General features: G+C 47.9%; 1 protein-coding gene and 1 pseudogene across 1 annotated transcript; both read right to left on the reverse strand.

The window, feature by feature from the left end:
- Positions 1–272: 272 nt before the first annotated feature.
- Positions 273–20,679, reverse strand: LOC147601952 (transmembrane protein 209-like). The gene is made up of 16 exons (XM_086744223.1): positions 20,547–20,679; positions 19,965–20,109; positions 19,633–19,767; positions 18,936–19,097; positions 9,232–9,376; positions 9,068–9,126; positions 8,203–8,334; positions 4,266–4,417; positions 3,844–3,984; positions 3,000–3,096; positions 2,464–2,589; positions 1,912–2,009; positions 1,308–1,422; positions 1,119–1,216; positions 443–516; positions 273–356 (listed from the first exon to the last, which is right to left on the reverse strand). Exons 5-16 carry the CDS (start codon positions 9,303–9,305, stop codon positions 302–304), a joined length of 1,221 nt encoding a protein of 406 aa, XP_086600349.1. The 5' UTR covers positions 9,306–9,376; positions 18,936–19,097; positions 19,633–19,767; positions 19,965–20,109; positions 20,547–20,679; the 3' UTR covers positions 273–301.
- On the reverse strand, positions 13,593–15,670 carry LOC147601953 (transmembrane protein 209-like; annotated as a pseudogene).
- Positions 20,680–20,895: the final 216 nt, after the last annotated feature.

Raw genomic sequence — 20,895 nt, forward strand, 5'->3', positions numbered from 1 at the left:
TGCATTCAGCGAGGCCGAAGCACAAGACAAAGCCAAACAAGTGTTTGATAAAACAAATTCATTTCATACAGGAACCAAATGAAGCATTTTGTTGCCAGTCCCCAGGAAAATCCTATCAGTAAACTTCTTTTAAATATCTAAGAGTCACTATCAAAAAAACCAGTTGATGAGAGCCTTAAAACTAAACGAAAAAGCAGAGGCAGGGTAACGCTGTGGTTGTACTGAAGGCACCCGGTACTTCTGCTCTATCTTCCCATGTGATGACTCGATGCCACTCTGAACCGTCATCCCGCTGGAGCTGTTAGTCTCCAAAAATCCGCAGAACATTGACTCCTGATAAACCAAGATTTACACGCCTGCAGAACCAAAAGTTATCATCATGAAGGGCAACTAATAAAAATCTACCAATTCCACGCTTCAGCATTTTAACACGGGTACTCACCCCAGCATCCCGCATTCTTTTGTCTTTACGATGCGCAGAAACATAAGCACGGTGTGTAACATGTTGTTTCTGCCCTGAATCGACAGGAAAAGAGAAGAACTTGTAAATCGAGTCAGTGACGAGCAGTCACGGCAATATTTCAGGTAGAATAAGCGACCATAGCGAATGACAACTGGGTAAACAGCAGGAAAAGAGCAAATGTGGGTTTTGGCTGGATTATCATCTCCAAACAGTTTAAATGCGGGAGCTTTTCAGGAAGCAGAGATCCAGCAACCACCGGGGATCACTATAAAATGAGAATTCACAGGAGAATGTCACTGTTTTGAGACTGGAAGCTTCTCCCCAGGATTCCTACGGACAAGCACCGGGCTTGCATGCCTTAAGAGGTGACACCGCACGTCAGGGGTAACATGACTTGTTATTTTAAATTAAATTGTCAGAAGATAAAGCAGAAGCTACTACCTAGCTGATGCAGCTTAAATAGCTACTCCAGCTGTTCTGTAGGATCAGGCCAAGTACCAGGCTGTGGTCAAAGACCAAGCTCACGTTTACTTCCTGCACTGAGCCAGCCTACGTGTAAGCAGTCAATAAATGTGGCTAGTTCCTAAGAAGAAAAATGGAATCCCTGACTGAGACCTGCCAAGGATTTCCTAGCAGCAGGACAACACCACGGTACCTCGGGCAGGCTGCAGACGTGGCCCTGGTAGATCAGCTGGTAGTGGGGTGGATTGATGCTGCTCTGGTAGATGCAAAACAGGTTTTCATTGGAGATGTCTGCGAATGGGAAGTTTAAGAGGTGACGGGGCTCTCAAGCGTGCTGATGTGATGCAAGAGGCAAAGAGCAGCTAAATGTGAGCACCGGTACCTGGTTGATGGGGTGTTTGGATGAAGTGCTGGGAAGTGAAGATTTTGCTGTTGGAACACTTGGGGTGAGGTCGCAGCTTGCAGTCGAGGTAGGTGCTGAACAAGTGCATAATGATCTGGGCAAAGAAAAGCAAATCTCACTTTAGCGTCCTTCAAAATACAGCAGCTTTCTTGCCTTCATCTCGGGCATCAGTTACAGTATTTGATAGTCTGTGGTGACAACGTTGACTTCACCCCTCTGAGTTTAGGAGCCCAAGGCAGCTTAATGCTTAAAGCAGAGATTGGCACGGCCCAGGCACGCCACTGGGGACAAGGCAGGTTTATTTCTTGCAGGAAGTGAAACAGTGTCAGTCACAACAGCATAAACTGATCTCAGTTCACGCACAAGCAACTTTATCCTGGCATCTTGCAGAATTTGGCAACTCCCTATCCCATTTGCATTATTCCCCATGGAATCTCACCAGCTAGAACAGGATGATCTGAGCAAGCGATGCAAACAGGATTTCACCATGTTCCTCAAAAGACTTACTGGCTACCCCTCCAAAATCTACACTGAAAGGGAACTGGTTTTAAGCTGTCCTATCAGGATGTCTTTGGAAACTTACAGAGGAGTCGGTGGGCAAGCTGCTGTCCCACCTGCGGCCTTTGAAATCCCCTCCTCTGTTCCATTGGAATGAACTGAGGTATCGTTCCTGAGAAAGCGCTGAAAGTAACAAGATTGATTCAGTTCTTTGGAGTTGAAAGTGTCTGAAAGCGGTATTTTGTGCTACATTCAGGGGCTTCATACATGTTTCCAGACTACAAAGAAGAAGTCGTTCAGCTGGTGAAATGCTTGTAGAGATAACAATACGGGGAGGTAAATTGGTGGGACGTCTTTTCTTTGCAGTTATTGAGGAGATGAAATCCAGCACTTTACACCCAAAGTGTGCAGCAGGAAAATGAGAAATAAAACTTTTAAAAATCAAGTTACATGCGAGTCCCGCACTATTCTATCGCTATAAAAAGATAAATTTGTGAAGAAATATTTCTCCAGCTTAAAAGCAGCTCCATCCTTGCCGTGACTTTTCAAACATCTCCACTGAAGGAATGTCTGATGCCGCGAACACTCGCCTGTGCTAATGGAAGTGTTTTAAAGCCAGTCTGGTGACACCGTGTACCTTTGATCCTTTGAACCAAATAGGTCTGGTTTGGTGTAAGATCCAGATATCGCACTATAGTCTTCAGGGTTGGAAAGAGCTGAGCTTTAAAGAGTGCCGCCTCCTTTAGAGTCCTGATGCTGGCCACTGCAACGCAAGAAAAGGCAGTACATCAGCTACGACCAGCCCAGAACTCCAAACAGCCTCCCTTCGCAGGCCTTGCTGCAAAGAAGAGCTCTCCTTTTTGGTGCACCCCTTGAAGTCCTAGAAACATTTAACAGTTGATGCTACCCCAAACACTCCTTTCAGTTCCCATAGTAGCAGACGTCTGCTTTATAAAAGACAAGCATCAGTGTGACTTCATGAATGCTTCCAGAAGTCTCGTGAAGAACCTTTCCAGCATAATGAAATGCACAACACGGAGCAAAGACCACAGCAATACAGAGCAGAAACAGCACAGTGACACTGAACAGATCTAATTTATACAACACCTGTCCAAGGCCCCAGCTCTGGAGCAGCCCTCCTTCAACCACCCCAAAGCTACTGCCTCGTCCTACCTCCGATCTGCAGTTCTGGAGCCCCCATTCTTCTCAGCCGGCTGTTCACAGACTCGATCTCTTGGACAAGTGGCACCAGAATAGTCTCACTAATCCACTAGGAATGAAAAAGGTGAAACTTCAAGAGGTCAGAAGCAACAAAGATGTTAAAAACCCCCAACCCTTAGCTTCCCTCCTACGAATCATCACCCTTACAATCACAAAGAAACTTAACAACAGAAACACTGAAGCCAGCCAAGGAGGAAAGGAATTACATTAGAATATCAAGACAGGCAGAGTTTACATGACTCTTTAATACCTTCTAAAAGGCCAGGGACTTCAATGGCAAGGAGTCAGGAAAACAAATCCCAAGGAAGTGTCAGGTAAAGCTTTTCCAGACAACAAGGAGAGGGGTATTATGAAGCGCAGCCCTCCAGCCATAAAGATCATTTCTACTGTGATGGGTCCACTCCCTCTCACATTTGTCTGGGGAGATCAAGGAGCTGACAAACCCTGCGTGTGGGATTCGTACGTGACAGGATTTGGGAGCCGAAACAAGCTGGCCCTAGGTTTAGGATCAGATGCGCAGCAATCTGGTATGGATCTCGTGCTCATTTCTACTTTTCATCAATCTTAGTGCTTAAAAAAAAAAAAACCCAACACAAAACCACCCATTCAGAGGTGGATGAACTCCTCTCTTACAAGCATGCTGCGTTTGTATCTCCTTCTGCCAGCCCACCCCAGTCCTCAAACAGACGCGGCAATCCTGCCCACCTCCTTTGGCACAGAGGGGACACGGAGGTGCTTTTCCACGTGGGCTGTGCCTGTTCTGAAAAAGCAGGCAGTGCTTAGAGACAAGACTTACGTTTCTGAACTTAATGGTCCAGGAATCCAGTTGATTAAAGATCTGTTGGTTCATTGTTACATCATTTAACCAGCTGCTTCCCACTGCTCCAGTGCTGGTGTGGTATGGTGATCCATTGAGAGAGAAGCTGGAGCTGGAAACCTTGGGTGAATAAAATCAAACAATTGTATTTTTTTTCCTGCTTTCTTTTTACATTTTAGTTTCTTATTTTTGCTTTGTTCTGAAACAAACTGACCACTGTAATAGAAATTAAGTGCCACCCGGGAAAATGGCCAAATCCCAATACGACAAATTTACATCTACTTTGCAAAAGGAGCAAACACACAAACACACAACTTGCCGCTGCCTGCTGCTCACCTTCAGTGGCACACGGCACCAACCAAGGACCAAACTGTACCCTTGGGAGTTGGCTCGGTCGTTACCTTGTTGTAGCTGCTCCAGGGTGAGTAGGTTGCAGATCTGCCGTAAGAGGACGGGTTGTAACTCAGCACGTTTTGACCCTGGATCGGAGTAGAAGGAGTCGAAGAAGGGGCTTCCTTGGCTGCCCGCTCATGTGGTGGAATTATTTGTACCGCTGCAAGAAGGAAAAACAGAATTAGCATTGTGGACGCAGCAGCCCCAAACTCTCCTCCCCTCTCTAAACGCACAACAAATCGGTTCCACAATGCTATATCAAGGCAATTTTATGAAGATGCTGGAAGGGACAGTAGAGAAATCTGGCCTCTGCAGAACTCAGCACTGACTGGAAAAAACGAGAAGACTGAGACACATGACCACAACTCAGTACAAATACTACAGTTTCAGACTTCTGTTACATGTTCCCGGGCACCATGCATAAGCCGGGGGCTTCTCTAAGCTGTTACATCAGCTGCTCTACCTCCCCAGCTTTTGCGTCTTTGGCACACTGAATGCCTTAATTTATCTGGGCAAAGAAACATACAGCATTACTCCTGTCTGCTTCCCCTTTTCTAGGGGCAGACCGGCAGTGTGTAATACCATTGTGCTGGCATTTTGCTTTTGGTTTATTGACCTTGTCAGGTTCTGCCGTATTTTAAAACTTTACTTTGATGTTCGAGAGCTTTCTGAGCGACGGCCCTCTGGGCTGTCATTTACAGACTTCACAGGGAGATCTGTCTGTCCATCTAATTTGGTTCCCGATACCCAGTGTGATATTGGTTGGACATCAAAACTAACTATAAACCTGCACTCTCTGCCTTGCTCCCAGTCCAACGTACAGCCTCACAGTCACAGAATCACAGAATGGTTTTGGTGGGAAGGGAGTGTTAAAGCCCATCCAGTCCAACCCCCCTGCAAGGAGCTGGGACATATCCAGCCAGATCAGGTTGCTCAGAGCCGCGTCCAACAGGGCCTTGCATGTTTTGAGGGATGGAGCATCAACCACCTCTCTAAGCAATATAAACCCACACTGTCTGCCTTGCTCCCAGTCCTATGGAGAGGTTGCAAATTCTTTGTCCAGCCTCACAGTGTTTGAGTTCCTCACTGTCCTTCAGCATCTGCCATCATCCTGTCCTTTTTCACCGCGTGTGTTTCTTTCCCTGCCACTCATCACATTACCACTTGCTGGTGGCAATTTGAACACGCTGCAAGTAACTGAGTTTATAGCTCATGTCATCGAGGTAATTCAGAACTCACTTCACTAAAGAATCCTGCCATTCAGAAAGACACCATCCCGAAACATCAACAAAAAAGAACAAGAGAAAATAGAGATTGTCAGAGATATTTCCTACACCCACCTGCATTCTGCAACCCCAGCAGGATCCACTGGCGAGCAGTCAGGACCAAGCTCGTGGGTGCCACTGTGTATATGAAGTACCTCCAGAAATCACACACGGCATTCAGGCTGAACAGACAGCAAAGGCCAAATTCTACAAGAAGCAGAGAAGTTTTTAGCAGAGCTTGAGCATGTGGAATAAGAAAAGTAGATTATTTGCAGAAGCAAGCATATGCCCATCAAAAATAGGTCATTCTTCGTGCTATCAGGAAGTACCAATTTGGGCACGTGTCTAAGATTTCTTCACCACTCTATGCAAGAATCACTGGAGAGAGTTTTCCTTGCTATGTTCAGATTAATTTATAGCACTCATATTTTTTTTTGGTTTTTTGGAAGATTATTTTCCTAAAAAGCATGGGAACTATTGCAATGAAGTTTCACAGTATTTCTCAGACATCATCTGCCATCAAATCACCTGCCCCTCAACTGATGATTTTTCTCTCCCTCTTGCTTCACCCTCTACTGGTATTTGATACAGCCAGGTTCGAGTCTACTCGTCCAAAACAAACTTCAGTTATGGTGAATGCCATCCACAGCCACAGCACAACACAGGAGTCAGATGTGCAGTGCTGGCCAAAGCCTTACTGCAGACATGACACAGATTTAATGCATCACACAAGTTCTTGGTGCCCTTACAGGATATATCTAAGAAAGCTGTTAACGCTCCTTACCTCTCACTAAAAAGCAGGAAATGCCAAGGTTTGAGGGAAATAACAGCAAGTAGAACAAGGTTTTGCTTTCAATCTTCAAATAAAGGCTTCTCAAAAATACCCAAAAACTGACAAGCGACTGAAGAAAAGAACGCTGAAAATTAATGTAAACACAACAGCGACTCACCGAGATACCAGAGTGGCCAGTGTGTGGTGTCACAATAGCAACTTATTAATTTTCCAGTCCTGATAAGAAAACCAAGAAGTTATTGCTTTGCAGTTCTGTCCCGGGAAATATTTCAGGACATACAAAGGACGATGCTTTGCTTGTTTGAATCAGATGTAACAATTAACATACATTCCCGTAAATATGATGCATGCAACACCCAGTTTAAGGAGTCTCCAGGCCCAGAGCAGCGTCTTGGCTGCCATCTCCTTCCTCCTCTGGATGGCCCTGTCAATACTGCACGTTCCTACACCCTGTTCGGGGCTCATTATCCATCCTAACAAAGACAGAGAAATGACAAAATCTGTCAACTTGGATACAGGAAGACTCTCAGTCAGCAGAAGATTAAAGGAAAGAAGCAATAATCCAAACCAAACTATGAACAAGTGTAAACTGGATGAGAGTGGGTTTGGTAGATGGACGCTAAGGGATGATTTTGGTTGGTCTGAAAGTCTCTTGACTTTGACTCATTTCCTAAGCAAGGGCATGAAAGCAAGAAAAGCGTGGAATGGAGGTAATACTGAAGGACTGTGAAAAGCCTGATGCGGCCTTCCAGTCTCAAGCAGTGATTTGCGGATGGGCTGAATCGCCCTTCGTCGGTTACAGAGGAAGAGTCGTCTTGGTTTGGTGTGATTCCCAGCTTTGACACAGCTCGAGTGAGAGGAGATGAATCCCACCCAACATTGCCCAAACGCCAGAGACCAACAGGAGCCGAGGGCACTCCGGCCTTCCCCGGATCACAGCCAAAGGACTTAATGGTCAGAAAAGAGTCAGCTTTGTGATACCATCATCCCCGTGGCTCCACAGGTGGCCGACATGTCAGGGCTTGCTGCGATGGTCGGCTGCACAATGGGTGGCCGAGGGGCTGCTCCGAAGGCAGAAACACTCGCCCCTCGCAGAGAGGATGGCCCCATGCCCCCCGTTCAACACCAGGGCTCAGTGGGATACCATTTTTCCTCTCTTTGGTGGCATTACTGGCAGAATGAGCCCTTGCTCTCTGGCGCTAGCCATACACCAGGGGATAGGGAAAATGTTGCACCCTCTGGAGAACATGTGCTCTGCTGGGAGGTAAGGTCTGTTCCCACGACTCCCCAGGCCTTTGAGGTTTAACCTAAGCCAGTCCTTGGGAAACAAGCAGATTTCCACTCCCCTCAACGTCAGTCGGATAACACGAGTTTATGCTAAGAGACAGGAACCGTCAGGAGAATTTCCTGCTTCCAGCGCTACAGGAATTCTGGTGCATTTCAGATCCCACCTGTAGCTTCTGGCCTTCGACATTTCCCAAAGAACCGAGAGACTGTGCACACCGCCTGCTGTGGATTCACTGTTTGCAAACAGGCCATCTTGGTGGCCCTGCTCTGGACTCCCTCCAACAAGTCCATGACCTTTTTGTGTTGCGGGCCCCAGATCTGGACGCAGTACTGTCCTTCAGCATCTGCCATCATCCTCTCCTTTTTCACCACGTGTGTTTGTTTCCCCGCCAGGTCTCCCCACAAACACTCATCACATTACCACTTGCTGGTGGCAATTTGAACACGCTGCAAGTAACTGAGTTTACAGCTCATGTCATCGAGGTAATTCAGAACTCACTTCACTAAAGAATCCTGCCATTCAGAAAGACACCGTCCCGAAACACCAACAAAAAAGAACAAGAGAAAATAGAGATTGTCAGAGATATTTCTTACACCCACCTGCATTCTGCAACCACAGCAGGATCCACTGGCAAGGAGTTAGGACCAAGCTCGTGGGTGCCACTGTGTATATGAAGTAATTCCAGAAATCACACACGGCATTCAGGCTGAAGAGACATCCAAGGGCGAATTCCAGAAGAAGCAGAGAAGTTTTTAGCAGAACTTGAGCATGGGGAATGAGAAAAGTAGATTATTTGCAAAAGCAAGCATATACCCATCATAAATAAGTCATTCTTGGTGCTATCAGGAAGTAGCAGTTCAAGATTTCTTCACGTTTTTATACAAGAACTACTGGAGATAATTTTCTGTGCTACGTTCAGATTAATTTGTAGGACTCACATTGATTTTTTTCTTGAAATTGAAGGTTATTTTGATAAAAAGATAGAAACTACTGCAATGAAGTTTCATAGTATTTCTCAAACTTCATCTGACGTCAAATCACCTGCCCCTCATCTCATGATTGCTCTCTCCCTCTTGCTTCACCCTCTACTGGTATTTGATACAGCCAGGTTCGAGTCTACTCATCCAAAACAAACTTCAGTTATGGTGAATGCCATCCACAGCCACAGCACAACACAGGAGTCAGATGTGCAGTGCTGGCCAAAGCCTTACTGCAGACATGACACGGATTTAAGGCATCACACAAGTTCTTCGTGCCCTTTCAGGATATATCTAAGAAAGCTGTTAACGCTCCTTACCTCTCACTAAAAAGTGAAAATGCCAAGGTCTGAGGGAAATAACAGCAAGTAGAACAAGGTTTTGCTTTCAGTATTCAAATAAAGGCTGTCTTCAAAAATACCCAAAAACTGACAAGCGACTGAAGAAAAGAACCCTGAAAATTAATGTAAATGCTGCAGCGACTCACCGAGATACCAGGGTGATGGGAGTGTGGTGTCACAATACCAGCTTATGACTTTTCCAGTCCTGAAAAGAAAACCAAGAAGTTCTTGCTTTGCAGCAGTTCTGTCCCTCGCGACATACGAAGGAGGATGCTTTGCTTGTTTGAATCAGATGTAACAATTAACATACATTTCCGTAAATATCAGGCCGGCCACACCCACGTTGACGAGTCCCCAGCCAAAGACCACCTTCCGGGCTGCCATCTCCTTCGTCCTCTGGATGGCCCTGTCGATGTGGGAAGTCGCTGAATCCTGTTCTGGAGTCACTATCCGTGCTAACAAAGACAGAGAAAAGACAAAATCTGTCAACTTGGATACAGGAAGACTCTCAGTCAGCACAAGATTAAAGAAAAGAAGCAGTAATCCAAACCAAACTATGTAAACGGACTTTGATTGAGCCAGAACCATGTTCAGCGTATTAAAAGAAAAAAACCCAACAGATTCTTTAGCAGTAAAAAGAGGTAACATTTCTTCGATGGACTCTCCGGTCAGCACTGTCAGCTCATGTCTGAAGAACAGCTTGTGTTTTCTCCAGTGAGGTGCAAAGGAGAGGACGGAGACAGATTCCAACCTCATTTTTGAAAACTAACGTCCTTGAGAAGCCAGAGGCAAAGCTCCTGCCTTCTCCAAGCAAAGGAAGCCAGAGCAAGGACAGGGCACTGCAATAAAAGTGAGATCTGGTCCCTTTCTACTGGCTGTCAGTCCCAGTACCTGGCGCAGGGTGAGGGCCAGGGGCCGTGCTGGGACACACGGTTCCGTCAGGGCGGGCAGAGGCACCCCTTTGTCCAGCCGGGGAGGACGCAGAGCAGAGCGCTCCCCGCACACAGGCGTCAGGAGCCCTTGGCGCTGCAAATGCCAGAGGCTCTGCGCCTGCCAGAGCACTGCCCCAGCCCCTGCGCCTGTGCATCATAAGGGGAGGCGGGGCCTGTTGCTATGGGGACAGCGGGGGCGCTTGCGCCACAGCCACTGGGCGGGAGCCGTGTTTTGGCGGGAAGGGGCGAGCGGCAGGGCGGCCATGTTGGCCCAGCCTTGGAAGGTGTGGAAATGGCGGAGGGCGTGTCGGGCCAGCTCGGTGTCCTGGGCGCCGTTGCTGTGGTGCAGAGACACGGGTTGCTGTGTTTTTGCTGAGCTCTCTTTACAGCTAAATTACTTGATTACCCATGGTAATGTCCAACAGGCTGCGTGTTGCCAAGGCCAACAGATATACAAGAGTTCTGCTGTTTATCCGGGACATGCAGGCTGTTTCTCAATTTTTTCCCAGTCTCCTGGAGTGACTGGAGATGAATCCCACCCAACGTTCCCCAAATGCCACAGACCAACAGGAGCTGAGGGCACTCCGGCCTTCCCCGCATGGCAGCCAAAGGACTGAACAGGCAGAAAAGTGTCAACTTGAGAGATCAAAATGAGAGTTCTGCTGCTAAAATGATACCAGTCACGTCTCCAAATGGTGATCTGCATCCTGAAATCCCTACTCATTCCTTATCCAGGGCATTCCCAAGGTGTCTTGTGGATTAGGAACCTGGAAATAATCCATTACTTATAGAAATAACAGTCCTCTCCCCAGCAATCCAGTCAGCCCCTGTCACAGGCCCTCTCTCCCAAGCTCACACACGCTGTCAGAATTAGCAATCTATCTTTTCCCCTAGATATTAAGGAAGAAATGCTTATGCCTTGTTGTAAGTGACAGCATCTGTAGGATGTCATTTTTCAGAAACAGATCCTCTAGAAGGCCCAAGATAAAAGATTATGTTGTGACGAAAGGGAGAGCAATTCAAGAGGTAAAGACGAGTTTTGTAAGCTTATGCCTGGGGCTTGAAAAAGCCGTTTAGAAGACGCCTGGGACCCCATGAGAGAGCAGCAGGCGATGCAGAGCATGAGCGGAGAGGGCAGAGGGGACAAGTGGGGCAGCCGCAGCGCAAGGAAAGCTCGGTCCAGCACGAGTCATCTCCCGTTCCCCCTCCTCCCCTTTCCTACTGAGTTGCCCAACACTTATTTAGAGAGGATGGGAGACAAGGGGGACGGTGGGCTCAGGCCAGACGTGATCTGTGGGTGTGGCAAGGACAGGGGCTGCCTCTTCTTTCCTGTGATAGGAGAGACTGCTACCCTGTATCACCGGCTTTAAACTGGAAGAGGGTAGGTTCGGATTAGATATAAGGAAGTGTTGTGGTTTAGACCTAGCCACCACACGGTTGCTTGCTCTCCCACCGGGAGATGGGGGAGGGAACCTGGAAGAAAGCAAAAGTCATGTGTTGAGATGAAGACAGTTTAGTAGAACAGCAAAGGAAAATTACACTAATAGCAAAATACGGGGATAATAAAATATACAAAATGAACAATGTGCAATTTCTCACCACCCAGCATCCCACAGTGATCATGGAAAGGACACTGAGCAGCAAGCAAAGCGGGGAGAAAGAGAGAGATGCTGCCCCGGCCAACCCCCACTTATCTGCTGAGCGTGATGTTTATGGCATGGAAGACTCTCTGTGCCCACTCTGGGTCGACTGTTCTGGTTATATCCCTCCCAGCTTCCTGCACCTGCACATTGGGGAAACCTGGGAAGGTGGACAGTGGCCTTGGTCTCTTCAGCAACAGCTCATTACATCAGTGTGTTTATCAGCGTCCTTCACGTGCCAAATCCCATACGAAATCCACTACACATTGACTACTGAGAGGAACATTAGCTCCATCCCAGCCGAAACCAGGACGAGTGTGTTCCTGCAGTAATTCCGGTAGAAGTCAAATCCCACCTGTAGCTTATAGCCTTTAACATTTTGCAGAGAACTGAGAGACTGTCCACATCACCTGCTGTGGACTGAATCTTTGCAAACAGGCCATCTTGGTGGCCTCCTCTGGACTGGACTCCTTCCAGCTGGTCCATGTCCTTCTTCTGTTGGGGGCTCCAGAGCTGGATGCAGTGCTGCAGGTGGGGTCTGATGAGAGCGAAACAGAAGGGCAGAATCACCTCCCTTGATGCACAGGCCATTCTCTGTGGATGCAGCCCAGGATGTGGTTGGTGTTCTGGGCTGCAAGTGCTCTTTGCTGGCTCATGTTGAGTTTCTCATCCACCCGTAGCCCCACTAGTCCTTCTCGTCAGGGCTGCTCTCAATCCATTCTCTGTCCAAGCCCTGTTTGTGCCTGGCAGTGCCCCGACCCCTGTGCAGGACCTTGCACTTGGCCTGGTTGAACTCCATGAGGTTTGCATGAGCCCATCACTCCAGCCTGTCAAGGTCCCTCTGCATGGCATCCCTTCCCTCCAGCGTGTCGACCGCACCACGCAGCTGGCTGTTGTTGGCGAGCTTGCTGAGGGTGCACTCCATCCACTGTCCATGTCGCCGACAAAGATCTTAAACGGCGTCGGTCCCAGTACCGACCCCTGAGGAAGGCCAGTTGTCACCAGTCTCCACTTGGACGTGGAGCCATTGACTGCGACTCCTTGAGTGCGGCCATCCAGCCAATTCCTTACCCTGCACAGAAACTGGAGTGTTTAGGAATGACGGGGTGCGGTGTATCGGGGTGCATGTGGACCAAGGTGTGCGGTGTATTGGGGCACGCAGAGATACAGGGTGTACGGGGCTGGGGAATGCAGGAACTGAGGTGCGTAGCGTTTTGTGGTGCACAGGGAGCTGGGTGCGCGATGTGTCGGTGTGAACAGGGATCGGGGTGCACAGGAACCAGTGTGCGCAGTGCAACAGAGTGTGCCAGGACTGGCGTGCTCAGGAATTTGGGGTGCGCAGGGATCCAGGGTTCATGGTGTTACATGGCACACAGGGCACTGCGCTGGGAGCAGGGTGCACAGTGTGTCAGGGTGCAGAGGGACCAGGGTGGATGGCAGCTGGGGCACAGGAGAATCTGGGGTACACAGGGAGCAGGGTGCATGGTTTATTGGGGTTCACAGGAACTGGTGGCCATGGGGAGCAGGGTGCTGGTGATTGGGCCGCACAGGGGCCCAGGCCGCCTGGGGAGGAAGCTGTGCAGGATCTTGGGGGTGTGTGGGGACCCAGGGATCCCGGGGCTGCAATGCCCAGTGCCCCCAGGGGTGCCCTGCAGGACGGGCTTTTCTGGAGAAAGCCCCAATTTTTGGTCAAAGAAGAAGAAGTCTGCATTTGGAGAGCCTTTAGGGTGAAAGGTACCTGGGACAGCCCTGCTCTACCCTCAGGATGCAAGGCTCGGGGCAAAGCCCAGCTAAACCTGGTTCTGGAACATGTCCTTGGCACATCGCTGCATTCAGCGAGGCCGAAGCACAAGACAAAGCCAAACAAGTGTTTGATAAAACAAATTCATTTCATACAGGAACCAAATGAAGCATTTTGTTGCCAGTCCCCAGGAAAATCCTATCAGTAAACTTCTTTTAAATATCTAAGAGTCACTATCAAAAAAACCAGTTGATGAGAGCCTTAAAACTAAACGAAAAAGCAGAGGCAGGGTAACGCTGTGGTTGTACTGAAGGCACCCGGTACTTCTGCTCTATCTTCCCATGTGATGACTCGATGCCACTCTGAACCGTCATCCCGCTGGAGCTGTTAGTCTCCAAAAATCCGCAGAACATTGACTCCTGATAAACCAAGATTTACACGCCTGCAGAACCAAAAGTTATCATCATGAAGGGCAACTAATAAAAACCTATCAATTCCACACTTCAGCATTTTAACACGGGTACTCACCCCAGCATCCCGCATTCTTTTGTCTTTACGATGCGCAGAAACATAAGCACGGTGTGTAACATGTTGTTTCTGCCCTGAATCGACAGGAAAAGAGAAGAACTTGTAAATCGAGTCAGTGACGAGCAGTCACGGCAATATTTCAGGTAGAATAAGCGACCATAGCGAATGACAACTGGGTAAACAGCAGGAAAAGACCAAATGTGGGTTTTGGCTGGATTATCATCTCCAAACAGTTTAAGTGCGGGAGCTTTTCAGGAAGCAGAGATCCAGCAACCACCAGGGATCACTACAAAATGAGAATTCACAGGAGAATGTCACTGTTTTGAGACTGGAAGCTTCTCCCCAGGATTCCTACGGACAAGCACCGGGCTTGCATGCCTTAAGAGGTGACACCGCACGTCAGGGGTAACATGACTTGTTATTTTAAATTAAATTGTCAGAAGGTAAACCAGAAGCTACTACCTAGCTGATGCAGCTTAAATAGCTACTCCAGCTGTTCTGTAGGATCAGGCCAAGTACCAGGCTGTGGTCAAAGACCAAGCTCACGTTTACTTCCTGCACTGAGCCAGCCTACGTGTAAGCAGTCAATAAATGTGGCTAGTTCCTAAGAAGAAAAATGGAATCCCTGACTGAGACCTGCCAAGGATTTCCTAGCAGCAGGAGAACACCACGGTACCTCGGGCAGGCTGCAGACGTGGCCCTGGTAGATCAGCTGGTAGTGGGGTGGATTGATGCTGCTCTGGTAGATGCAAAACAGGTTTCCGTTGGAAATGTCTGCGAATGGGAAGTTTAAGAGGTGACGGGGCTCTCAAGCGTGCTGATGTGATGCAAGAGGCAAAGAGCAGCTAAATGTGAGCACCGGTACCTGGTTGATGGGGTGTTTGGATGAAGTGCTGGGAAGTGAAGATTTTGCCGTCGGGATACTTGGGGTGAGGTCACAGCTTGCAGTCGAGGTAGGTGCTGAACAAGTGCATAATGATCTGGGCAAAGAAAACCAAATCTCACTTTAGCGTCCTTCAAAATACAGCAGCTTTCTTGCCTTCATCTCGGGCATCAGTTACAGTATTTGATAGTCTGTGGTGACAACGTTGACTTCACCCCTCTGAGTTTAGGAGCCCAAGGCAGCTTAATGCTTAAAGCAGAGATTGGCACGGCCCAGGCACGCCACTGGGGACAAGGCAAGTTTATTTCTTGCAGGAAGTGAAACAGTGTCAGTCACAACAGCATAAACTGATCTCAGTTCACGCACAAGCAACTTTATCCTGGCATCTTGCAGAATTTGGCAACGCCCAAGCCCATTTGCATTATTCCCCATGGAATCTCACCAGCTAGAACAGGATGATCTGAGCAAGCGATGCAAACAGGATTTCACCATGTTCCTCAAAAGACTTACTGGCTACCCCTCCAAAATCTACACTGAAAGGGAACTGGTTTTAAGCTGTCGTATCAGGATGTCTTTGGAAACTTACAGAGGAGTCGGTGGGCAAGCTGCTGTCCCACCTGCGGCCTTTGAAATCCCCTCCTCTGTTCCATTGGAATGAACTGAGGTATCGTTCCTGAGAAAGCGCTGAAAGTAACAAGATTGATTCAGTTCTTTGGAGTTGAAAGTGTCTGAAAGCGGTATTTTGTGCTACATTCAGGGGCTTCATACATGTTTCCAGACTACAAAGAAGAAGTCGTTCAGCTGGTGAAATGCTTGTAGAGATAACAATACGGGGAGGTAAATTGGTGGGACGTCTTTTCTTTGCAGTTATTGAGGAGATGAAATCCAGCACTTTACACCCAAAGCGTGCAGCAGGAAAATGAGAAATAAAACTTTTAAAAATCAAGTTACATGCGAGTCCCGCACTATTCTATCGCTATAAAAAGATAAATTTGTGAAGAAATATTTCTCCAGCTTAAAAGCAGCTCCATCCTTGCCGTGACTTTTCAAACATCTCCACTGAAGGAATGTCTGATGCCGCGAACACTCGCCTGTGCTAATGGAAGTGTTTTAAAGCCAGTCTGGTGACACCGTGTACCTTTGATCCTTTGAACCAAATAGGTCTGGTTTGGTGTAAGATCCAGATATCGCACTACAGTCTTCAGGGTTGGAAAGAGCTGAGCTTTAAAGAGTGCCGCCTCCTTTAGAGTCCTGATGCTGGCCACTGCAACGCAAGAAAAGGCAGTACATCAGCTACGACCAGCCCAGAACTCCAAACAGCCTCCCTTCGCAGGCCTTGCTGCAAAGAAGAGCTCTCCTTTTTGGTGCACCCCTTGAAGTCCTAGAAACATTTAACAGGTGACGCTACCCCAAACACTCCTTTCAGTTCCCATAGTAGCAGACGTCTGCTTTATAAAAGACAAGCATCAGTGTGACTTCATGAATGCTTCCAGAAGTCTCGTGAAGAACCTTTCCAGCATAATGAAATGCACAACACGGAGCAAAGACCACAGCAATACAGAGCAGAAACAGCACAGTGACACTGAACAGATCTAATTTATACAACACCTGTCCAAGGCCCCAGCTCTGGAGCAGCCCTCCTTCAACCACCCCAAAGCTACTGCCTCGTCCTACCTCCGATCTGCAGTTCTGGAGCCCCCATTCTTCTCAGCCGGCTGTTCACAGACTCGATCTCTTGGACAAGTGGCACCAGAATAGTCTCACTAATCCACTAGGAATGAAAAAGGTGAAACTTCAAGAGGTCAGAAGCAACAAAGATGTTAAAAAGCCCCAACCCTTAGCTTCCCTCCTACGAATCATCACCCTTACAATCACAAAGAAACTTAACAACAGAAACACTGAAGCCAGCCAAGGAGGAAAGGAATTACATTAGAATATCAAGACAGGCAGAGTTTACATGACTCTTTAATACCTTCTAAAAGGCCAGGGACTTCAATGGCAAGGAGTCAGGAAAACAAATCCCAAGGAAGTGTCAGGTAAAGCTTTTCCAGACAACAAGGAGAGGGGTATTATGAAGCGCAGCCCTCCAGCCATAAAGATCATTTCTGCTGTGATGGGTCCACTCCCTCTCACATTTGTCTGGGGAGATCAAGGAGCTGACAAACCCTGTGTGTGGGATTCGTATGTGACAGGATTTGGGAGCCGAAGCAAGCTGGCCCTAGGTTTAGGATAAGATGCGCAGGAATCTGGTATGGATCTCGTGCTCCTTTCTACTTTTCATCAATCTTAGTGCTTAAAAAAAAAAAAACCCAACACAAAACCACCCATTCAGAGGTGGATGAACTCCTCTCTTACAAGCATGCTGCGTTTGTATCTCCTTCTGCCAGCCCACCCCAGTCCTCAAACAGACGCGGCAATCCTGCCCGCCTCCTTTGGCACAGAGGGGACACGGAGGTGCTTTTCCACGTGGGCTGTGCCTGTTCTGAAAAAGCAGGCAGTGCTTAGAGACAAGACTTACGTTTCTGAACTTAATGGTCCAGGAATCCAGTTGATTAAAGATCTGTTGGTTCATTGTTACATCATTTAACCAGCTGCTTCCCACTGCTCCAGTGCTGGTGTGGTATGGTGATCCATTGAGAGAGAAGCTGGAGCTGGAAACCTTGGGTGAATAAAATCAAACAATTGTATTTTTTTTTCCTGCTTTCTTTTTACATTTTAGTTTCTTATTTTTGCTTTGTTCTGAAACAAACTGACCACTGTAATAGAAATTAAGTGCCACCCGGGAAAATGGCCAAATCCCAATACGACAAATTTACATCTACTTTGCAAAAGGAGCAAACACACAAACACACAACTTGCCGCTGCCTGCTGCTCACCTTCAGTGGCACACGGCACCAACCAAGGACCAAACTGTACCCTTGGGAGTTGGCTCGGTCGTTACCTTGTTGTAGCTGCTCCAGGGTGAGTAGCTTGCAGATCTGCCGTAAGAGGACGGGTTGTAACTCAGCACGTTTTGACCCTGGATCGGAGTAGAAGGAGTCGAAGAAGTGGCTTCCTTGGCTGCCCGCTCATGTGGTGGAATTATTTGTACCGCTGCAAGAAGGAAAAACAGAATTAGCATTGTGGACGCAGCAGCCCCAAACTCTCCTCCCCTCTCTAAACGCACAACAAATCGGTTCCACAAGGCTATCTCAAGGCAATTTTATGAAGATGCTGGAAGGGACAGTAGAGAAATCTGGCGTCTGCAGAACTCAGCACTGACTGGAAAAAAACGAGAAGACTGAGACACATGACCACAACTCAGTACAAATACTACAGTTTCAGACTTCTGTTACGTGTTCCCGGGCACCATGCATAAGCCGGGGGCTTCTCTAAGCTGTTACATCAGCTGCTCTACCTCCCCAGCTTTTGCGTCTTTGGCACACTGAATGCCTTAATTTATCTGGGCAAAGAAACATACAGCATTACTCCTGTCTGCTTCCCCTTTTCTAGGGGCAGACCGGCAGTGTGTAATACCATTGTGCTGGCATTTTGCTTTTGGTTTATTGACCTTGTCAGGTTCTGCCGTATTTTAAAACTTTACTTTGATGTTCGAGAGCTTTCTGAGCGACGGCCCTCTGGGCTGTCATTTACAGACTTCACAGGGAGATCTGTCTGTCCATCTAATTTGGTTCCCGATACCCAGCGTGATATTGCTTGGACATCAAAACTAAATATAAACCTGCACTCTCTGCCTTGCTCCCAGTCCAACGTACAGCCTCACAGTCACAGAATCACAGAATGGTTTTGGTGGGAAGGGAGTGTTAAAGCCCATCCAGTCCAACCCCCCTGCAAGGAGCTGGGACATATCCAGCCAGATCAGGTTGCTCAGAGCTGCGTCCAACAGGGCCTTGCATGTTTTGAGGGATGGAGCATCAACCACCTCTCTAAGCAATATAAATCCACACTCTCTGCCTTGCTCCCAGTCCTATGGAGAGGTTGCAAATTCTTTGTCCAGCCTCACAGTGTTTGAGTTCCTCACTGTCCTTCAGCATCTGCCATCATCCTGTCCTTTTTCACTGCGTGTGTTTCTTTCCCTGCCAGGTCTCCCCACAAACACTCATCACATTACCACTTGCTGGTGGCAATTTGAACACGCTGCAGGTAACTGAGTTTACAGCTCATGTCATCGAGGTAATTCAGAACTCACTTCACTAAAGAATCCTGCCATTCAGAAAGACACCGTCCCGAAACACCAACAAAAAAGAACAAGAGAAAATAGAGATTGTCAGAGATATTTCTTACACCCACCTGCATTCTGCAACCACAGGAGGATCCACTGGCAAGGAGTTAGGACCAAGCTCGTGGGTGCCACTGTGTATATGAAGTAATTCCAGAAATCACACACGGCATTCAGGCTGAAGAGACATCCAAGGGCGAATTCCAGAAGAAGCAGAGAAGTTTTTAGCAGAACTTGAGCATGGGGAATGAGAAAAGTAGATTATTTGCAAAAGCAAGCATATACCCATCATAAATAAGTCATTCTTGGTGCTATCAGGAAGTAGCAGTTCAAGATTTCTTCACGTTTTTATACAAGAACTACTGGAGATAATTTTCTGTGCTACGTTCAGATTAATTTGTAGGACTCACATTGATTTTTTTCTTGAAATTGAAGGTTATTTTGATAAAAAGATAGAAACTACTGCAATGAAGTTTCATAGTATTTCTCAAACTTCATCTGACGTCAAATCACCTGCCCCTCATCTCATGATTGCTCTCTCCCTCTTGCTTCACCCTCTACTGGTATTTGATACAGCCAGGTTCGAGTCTACTCATCCAAAACAAACTTCAGTTATGGTGAATGCCATCCACAGCCACAGCACAACACAGGAGTCAGATGTGCAGTGCTGGCCAAAGCCTTACTGCAGACATGACACCGATTTAACGCATCACACAAGTTCTCATGCCCTTTCAGGATATATCTAAGAAAGCTGTTAACGCTCCTTACCTCTCACTAAAAAGCAGGAAATGCCAAGGTCTGAGGGAAATAACAGCAAGTAGAACAAGGTTTTGCTTTCAGTATTCAAATAACGGCTGTCTTCAAAAATACCCAAAAACTGACAAGCGACTGAAGAAAAGAACCCTGAAAATTAATGTAAATGCTGCAGCGACTCACCGAGATACCAGGGTGATGGGAGTGTGGTGTCACAATACCAGCTTATGACTTTTCCAGTCCTGAAAAGAAAACCAAGAAGTTCTTGCTTTGCAGCAGTTCTGTCCCTCGCGACATACGAAGGAGGATGCTTTGCTTGTTTGAATCAGATGTAACAATTAACATACATTTCCGTAAATATCAGGCCGGCCACACCCACGTTGACGAGTCCCCAGCCAAAGACCACCTTCCGGGCTGCCATCTCCTTCCTCCTCTGGATGGCCCTGTCGATGTGGGAAGTCGCTGGACCCTGGTCTGGAGTCATTATCCGTGCTAACAAAGACAGAGAAAAGACAAAATCTGTCAACTTGGATACAGGAAGACTCTCAGTCAGCACAAGATTAAAGAAAAGAAGCAATAATCCAAACCAAACTATGTAAACGGACTTTGCCTTGAGCCAGAACCATGTTCAGCGTATTAAAAGAAAAAAACCCAACAGATTCTTTAGCAGTAAAAAGAGGTAACATTTCTTCGATGGACTCTCCGGTCAGCACTGTCACCTCATGACTGAAGAACAGCTTGTGTTTTCTCCAGTGAGGTGCAAAGGAGAGGACGGAGACAGATTCCAACCTCGTTTTTGGAAACTAACGTCCTTGAGAAGCCAGAGGCAAAGCTCCTGCCCTCTCCAAGCAAAGGAAGCCAGAGCAAGGACAGGGCACTGCAATAAAAGTGAGATCTGGTCCCTTTCTACTGGCTGTCAGTCCCAGTACCTGGCGCAGGGTGAGGGCCAGGGGCCGTGCTGGGACACACGGTTCCGTCAGGGCGGGCAGAGGCACCCCTTTGTCCAGCCGGGGAGGACGCAGAGCAGAGCGCTCCCCGCACACAGGCGTCAGGAGCCCTTGGCGCTGCAACTGCCAGAGGCTCTGCGCCTGCCAGAGCACTGCCCCAGCCCCTGCGCCTGTGCATCATAAGGGGAGGCGGGGCCTGTTGCTATGGGGACAGCGGGGGCGCTTGCGCCACAGCCACTGGGCGGGAGCCGTGTTTTGGCGGGAAGGGGCGAGCGGCAGGGCGGCCATGTTGGCCCAGCCTTGGAAGGTGTGGAAATGGCGGAGGGGGTGT

Source organism: Chlamydotis macqueenii, chromosome 1, assembly GCF_036417535.1.
Source record: "Chlamydotis macqueenii isolate bChlMac1 chromosome 1, bChlMac1.mat, whole genome shotgun sequence".
NCBI lineage: Eukaryota > Metazoa > Chordata > Aves > Otidiformes > Otididae > Chlamydotis > Chlamydotis macqueenii.